Genomic DNA, 5,876 nt, shown 5'->3' with positions numbered 1-5,876 from the left:
ACACATATAAGGAAAGCAGGGCCCTTGCAGAGCATTGCTTGTTGCCTCTCTGCCTTGTTTTCTCCTGACCTGATGGGAACTCATTATTACTTAAAAAAAAAAATAAAAATACCCCACCCACAAAGCACCCCAGATGTCCACTCAACCTCCTTTTGCCCATACGCCTTCAAAACCAGACCCAAACTGGGCAGGCTTAATGCTGCCCCAGCACAGGCACACCCCAGACCTTCTGCTGCACTGGATGGGAGGTCATTTCATCTCCACTGCATAAGAAGCAGACACGTCATTCTGCAGGCTGCAGATGTCCCACCAACCTGTTTTGGGCTGGGTTTTTTTTGTGGGGTTTGTTTTGGGCTGGTTTTGGTTTTGGTTGTGGTTTGGTTTGGTTTTTTTTCCGTTTTCTGTTTTGCTTTCCCCCCCCAGGCCTGGAACAAAGGAAAAGGAGAAAGAAATCCAACGGGGTGCCTGACAGTCAACACAGGTTGGCCTCTATGCTCCTTTCTTCCTAATCTCCATGCTGTCTCTGGTATTTTTTTTCTCCTTCCAGAGTGGTTATTCCCAGTCCCATCACTCTCCCTCGAGAGATCAGCTCCAGCAACTCACGTCTGTCTCCCCAGCTGCTGATAGTCCCCACTTCGCAAGTACCAAAGTGTGGACATCAGGCAGGGCCTCCACGCAACCAGACAGGGCTCTGCCTGCGTCCCAAGCACCCTGCTGCTGGTGGGGTTCAGCTCACCACCCTCTGCTGCCTACTCAGCAGATGAGAGAGAAGCCACCTCTCACCCTTGCCAAGGCAGACAGCCTTGCTGGCCAGAATAGACCAGGGAGAATGAAACTTCTCCCAAAGCCTCTGGGGCAGCTGCAGTCCTCATGCTGCACCTTTCCCATCACGGCCACACACAGATACAGTGAGGGGGGGCTCCACCTCCGCAACAGCAAATGCCTCACCGCAGCTCCGGGGCACGAGGACCACTGCAAACACTGGCCAGCCCCTCTCACACAGCGTTTTCCTGTCCTGGGAGCTCAGCTGCTTTGTACAAGCAGGGGACAGATCCCATGCAGCTCGGCACAGCAGCACAACCACGCAACTTTTCACACATCAGCCAATTCCTTCACTTTGAAGCTGTAACACACAGACCTAACTAAACTTCCAGATCATGTATCACACCTTTTGCCAAGCCGGTTCTTCTTCTGCAGACACCCAATGCCTGAAAGGCATTCACACACCACAGCTCTGAGCACTCCCCTCCTACTTGGTGCCAAGCAAACAAGCGTGTGACTTCTCTGTGCACTTTCCTGCTTCCCCCGTGGCCGCTTGACTCTCCCAGCGAGGAGACAGCACTTCACTGGCTCTGCAGGCAAGGATGGTTTCAAACAACATCAAAAGTAAGGCAGCAAATCAACTTGCTAAAAGGAATGGCCCAATCCAATCTGCCTGTGCTTCCCAGGCTACCGACACCTCTCACGCGCCTTCTCGGTTTTGTTGTGTGTTCAGTGTAAATGCTCAAATAACTATGTGGATTCTGGTGCTCCTGTCCCTACTGTACAGGGAAGTTCAATCCATTTAGCCAAAAGAAAAAAGACATAGGAAAAATCCCAGCCTATGAGTGCAGACTACCCTGCCAGCTTGCTGGTTACAAGGGAGGATTTTCTCTGCGGGAGGTCTTGCGGCGTGGGGATGTGATCTCCTGTCACCAGGTTCTTGTCGGGCCCCGCACTTGGCAGCTGCTTGTTCTTCATCTTTGCCTTGGCCATGTTGTAGTCACCAGAATCAAAGTATTTTTGCTGGAAGAGGGAGAGGAGTTTGGGTTACTTTGGTCTACAGACACAGGATAGATACAGACACCAGGCCACAAATGTGATCCCTTAACCACCTCCTGGGGTTGCTCAAAAACCAGGTCACAAAAACATCATGCAAGTTGAAAATCCAAGCCAGGGAGCGTGGCCCAATTTAAAAGGCCTTTAGCACCCACCTGCAAACCCCAGAGTGACTCAGACCTGCCCTTTGCACCTTGGCAGCCACCTGTCTTGAGTCAAGACACCAGGGTGCATTTTCTCTGACCCACGTCTGTGCCTTTACAGCCTGTGAACTTTCACTGCTTGGTGTGGCATTTGCAGGGTGGAGACCAGGTTTGTCCTGCTCTGCCCTCACACTACACTCAGTGAGACAGGGATTCAATCCCAGGCCAGAGACCCGCAGACAGCTGAACGCAGGCACAGCCACGTCAGCGGTCACCTCCAGCCGGAGGCTCAGCTGCAGTGGCAATGCTGGGGGACGCTTGCTGGTAGAGTTCATTCCAGCTTGGTGAACAGATGAGCCAGTGTAACAGAAGCAGGACTTTCCCCCTCCAGTGCACAGCCAGGCCAGTGCCAAGGGCTTCGCTGTGCTGTCCAGGCTCCCAACAGCCTAAAAGATGCTGGGAAATGTCTGTGGAGATGTGGCCTGAGGAGACTTCCCTGGTACACAGCACCACCACCAACCTGGAGCTCAAAGGGCATTTTCACTCCCTTATCACACACAACACTATGGGACTCTGTGCTACCTCACGCTGCTGCCTCAGCCCTTGCAGTGGTGAAGGACATGCTGAACACCGAAGCAGAGCTCGTGTCAGTGCCACAGACATGGCTCTGCTGGGCACAAGGAGCTCTGAAGAGCTCAGTTCCACCCCGATGTGCCACCAGGTCCCAAGGAGCCCAGTCCTGACAAAAAGCCCCATCCCACTTCAGCACCAAGCCACTGAACAAGACTCCTTTCCACACTTGCTTTGGGAGCTGGTGCCTAAAACAACAATCATGGTGATCACATCAGCAGTGAGGGCATGCACAGTCAAAGGGTTGGCTTTTTACACTGGCGTCAGCAACAGAGACACAGCCAACTGACTCACTGGCATTCTTAGTGCTCTTTGGACCAGCCCAGAACCAAGGCAAAGCAGAGATCAGGGACAAAAGACTCAAGCCTGCAGCATCTCAGTGGCCCAGTGAACCCCAGGCAGCGCAGGCGCAGGAATGGGGAAGGCATTTGTGCACTTTCTTCAGCTCCAGACCCCAGGCTGTAGGCCAGGGTGTGAAGGACAGGGTGAGACACACACAGAGCAAAACCACTGGAGAGGCAGCAACTTTGGCGTTCTGAACAGGCACAAGCCCTTCTTGCTTGACCACAACAGCCCTCCCTGCTTTGGGCTTGTGGCCACTGGGTGCCATCTCCAGCACAGGCACCAAAAGGAGCCTGGCCCATGGGTTCGACAGACTTTTTGTTGCAATTCCTCTAGCCTGGCTGGAGCTTGGCTGTCTGTGCCACTGAGGGAAGAGAGGATGCAGACGAGCTGCAGCTGAGAAATAAATACCCCTTTCTGCAGTCTCTTCATGAGAAAGTCAGAGCCTCCTGGCTTCTGGCCTAAATTAGGGTATTTGGCCTTCAGTTTTGCCTCTTCTGCTCTTTCAGGGGTGATGGTTTCCTTCTCTTGTATGTCCTGAAAAACAAAAAGGGGAGTGGAAAAGCCCTTCAACCTCACAGAAAAAAACAACAACACTACACAAACAACCTGTGATGGCACAACACAGGACTCAACAGCGCATCCAAACCCGAGCACTCGGCTTGCTGAGCAAGGTGTGATCCCCTAGGAAACTCAGATGTACTTGGAGAACTTTATAAACAGCTTCTGCCTCCAGTACCTGTGGAAACAGGCAGAGACCCTCTCCCTGCCTGCTTCACAGATGGGAGCCCTGCAGGTGCTTTCACTGACATTTGGCTTTGCAAACCAGGCTTACAACACCCCCGCAAATTGCTGCTGGACACACGTGTCCTCCTGCCCAGAGACAGGTCAGGGCAGCACCGACAGAGGTTCAGCCCCGAGTTGCTCAACACAGTGCAGTGCTGGGAGGGTTCAACCTTGCTGCACTCCATTGCAGTAGAGCCAAGGTGGAAGAAACCCATTGTCATGGTTACAGGGGCTGGGAGTGGTTTATCCTTATATGGGTAGAACCAAAAACTGTGTATTCTATACCCTCTGTGTCCCTGCTCATGGGCTGTTAACAAAATCATGGGTAGCAGCTGCCCAGGACAGACCTCACACCCCAGGCTATAACAGATAAGGAAAGAGGTCCAGGGAGATGTTAACACCTTCCCACCCAGCTTGGGGAGTCCTCCCTGTTCATGGGCCCATCCATGCCTCACCCCATGACTCATACAGAGCTCCCCCCAGGAGCTATTTCTGTTTAATGGGCCATCAAGGACCCACTGCATGACTCATAGACTGATATCAACCCATTGTGAGATGCTCCACCCAAGGGGAGGAGCCAAGTGCTCCCACCTGGATATAAACTGGGGTTCAGTACAGCACAGGGGGCCTTACCCACTGGATTTCCAGAGGACAAGAGCTACCAGATCTTTTCTACCAGACCACTGCTTCATCTGGACTGCTACCACCACCCTAACTACAGAGTATCAGGTTGTATTCTGACTCTGTCTGTGGTTTTCCTTTGTATTATTGCATTTATTTTATTTTTTCCTATTAAATTGTATTTCTGACTTGGAGTCTCTCACTGGTTTGTTTTTCAAAACCATTACACCCTTCTGCTCCAAAAACAATTTATCAGGAATGACAACCAGCAGAGACAGCAAAGTAGCATTTTGGCACCTGTTTCACAGCTCCAGGAGTTTCAGGATATTCTGAGAAGCCATCCAGCCCCTTGGGCACAAGTCTGGGACACCTGGGGCCAACTGTGCATTGAGATGTGCTCCTGTGAATTTGACTGCTGGGAGTTCCCTTCCCAGGTGGTTAAGAGCAGAGCTGGAACCCCCAGGTTCAAAAGCACTGCCAGTACTGCACGAGGTTTCCAACAAGATCTTCCACTGGCGCTGACCCAGAGGAATAGCTCTTCACAACGTAGCTGGGGCCCTAGCAGCCAGCTTCCCACAGAGGCTATGAAAGCAAGCATGAAACAGCTGCCATGAAATGGCTCCTCAGCTGTGTCTTGGAAAGACAAAGCAAACCAACCCACAGTTAGCAGCAGCTCCCAACAATCAAACCTGGGACAAACAGAGCTTGGAGCAGCAGCATGATGTCTTAGCTCAGCACATCCCACTCAGAGCCCGAGTCACAAAATCCTCCTTTAACTCCCATCCATGGGGGTCTCCAGGGGATCAAAGCAGGGAGCAAAGGCAGGGGAAGATGTCAAGAGTCTCACCACAATCTTCATCTTCTGTGTGCTGCAGGGCTTCGCCCACGCACAGCCTGAAGGATCCTGGCTTTTCTTACCCATCTCCATGACAGCTTCAGGAATAAAAGCCACAGGCAGCACATGCCACTCAGCCCTGCCACAGAGCCAGGCATCCCATGAGCCCCAATGCCATATGAGTTGAGAGGGGTTTTGGCAGCAGGAGCCAAAACTTCGCCCCCCCCCAGCACTTCCATCATCGTGTCTTGCTCTGCTCAGTTCTTCATCTCCCAGATCTCTCTTCCTCCTTGCATAGCTACAGACACCCTGGTCTCCTGTCACCCCACCTCTCCTGTGCTGTCTGAGGCACACTGCTGCACTCCACTGCTCACCCACCTTGTGGGCATCACTTCTTCTGTGGCACCCAGCAGAGCCAAGGCTGCACTGGTGTCCTTAACACCTGCCAGCAGATCCCATGGTCCCCCGCAGTAGCGCCTCCCATCATGTCCCTTTACCTTCCTCTACAGTCCAAAAAGCAGCATATCTGCCACTTTCTTACACCCACCCCGAGGGCCAACCTAACACCAGGGAAGTGAAAAAATCCTCTCCTTTTGCAACATCCGAGCAAGGCCACGCTGCCCACAGAGCGGCAGCTGGAGGGGAACAGCAGCAGAGGATGGCAGAAACTCTCCCTGCACCCTGAAGCGGGTCCTACTGCA

General features: G+C 52.7%; 1 protein-coding gene across 1 annotated transcript; it reads right to left on the bottom strand.

Annotated features, from left to right (window-relative positions):
- Positions 1-1,614: 1,614 nt before the first annotated feature.
- ENSA (endosulfine alpha) lies at positions 1,615-3,470 on the bottom strand (the record flags this gene model as incomplete). Its single annotated transcript, XM_008947508.1, has 2 exons — positions 1,615-1,785; positions 3,345-3,470. Coding segments are annotated over 2 exons (297 nt in total), but the record flags the coding sequence as incomplete, so codon positions are not given.
- Positions 3,471-5,876: the final 2,406 nt, after the last annotated feature.

The sequence above is a fragment of the Merops nubicus genome, unplaced genomic scaffold, assembly GCF_000691845.1.
Source record: "Merops nubicus isolate BGI_N331 unplaced genomic scaffold, ASM69184v1 scaffold51749, whole genome shotgun sequence".
Lineage (NCBI taxonomy): Eukaryota > Metazoa > Chordata > Aves > Coraciiformes > Meropidae > Merops > Merops nubicus.
This window is presented reverse-complemented; position numbering and strand designations above follow the sequence as displayed.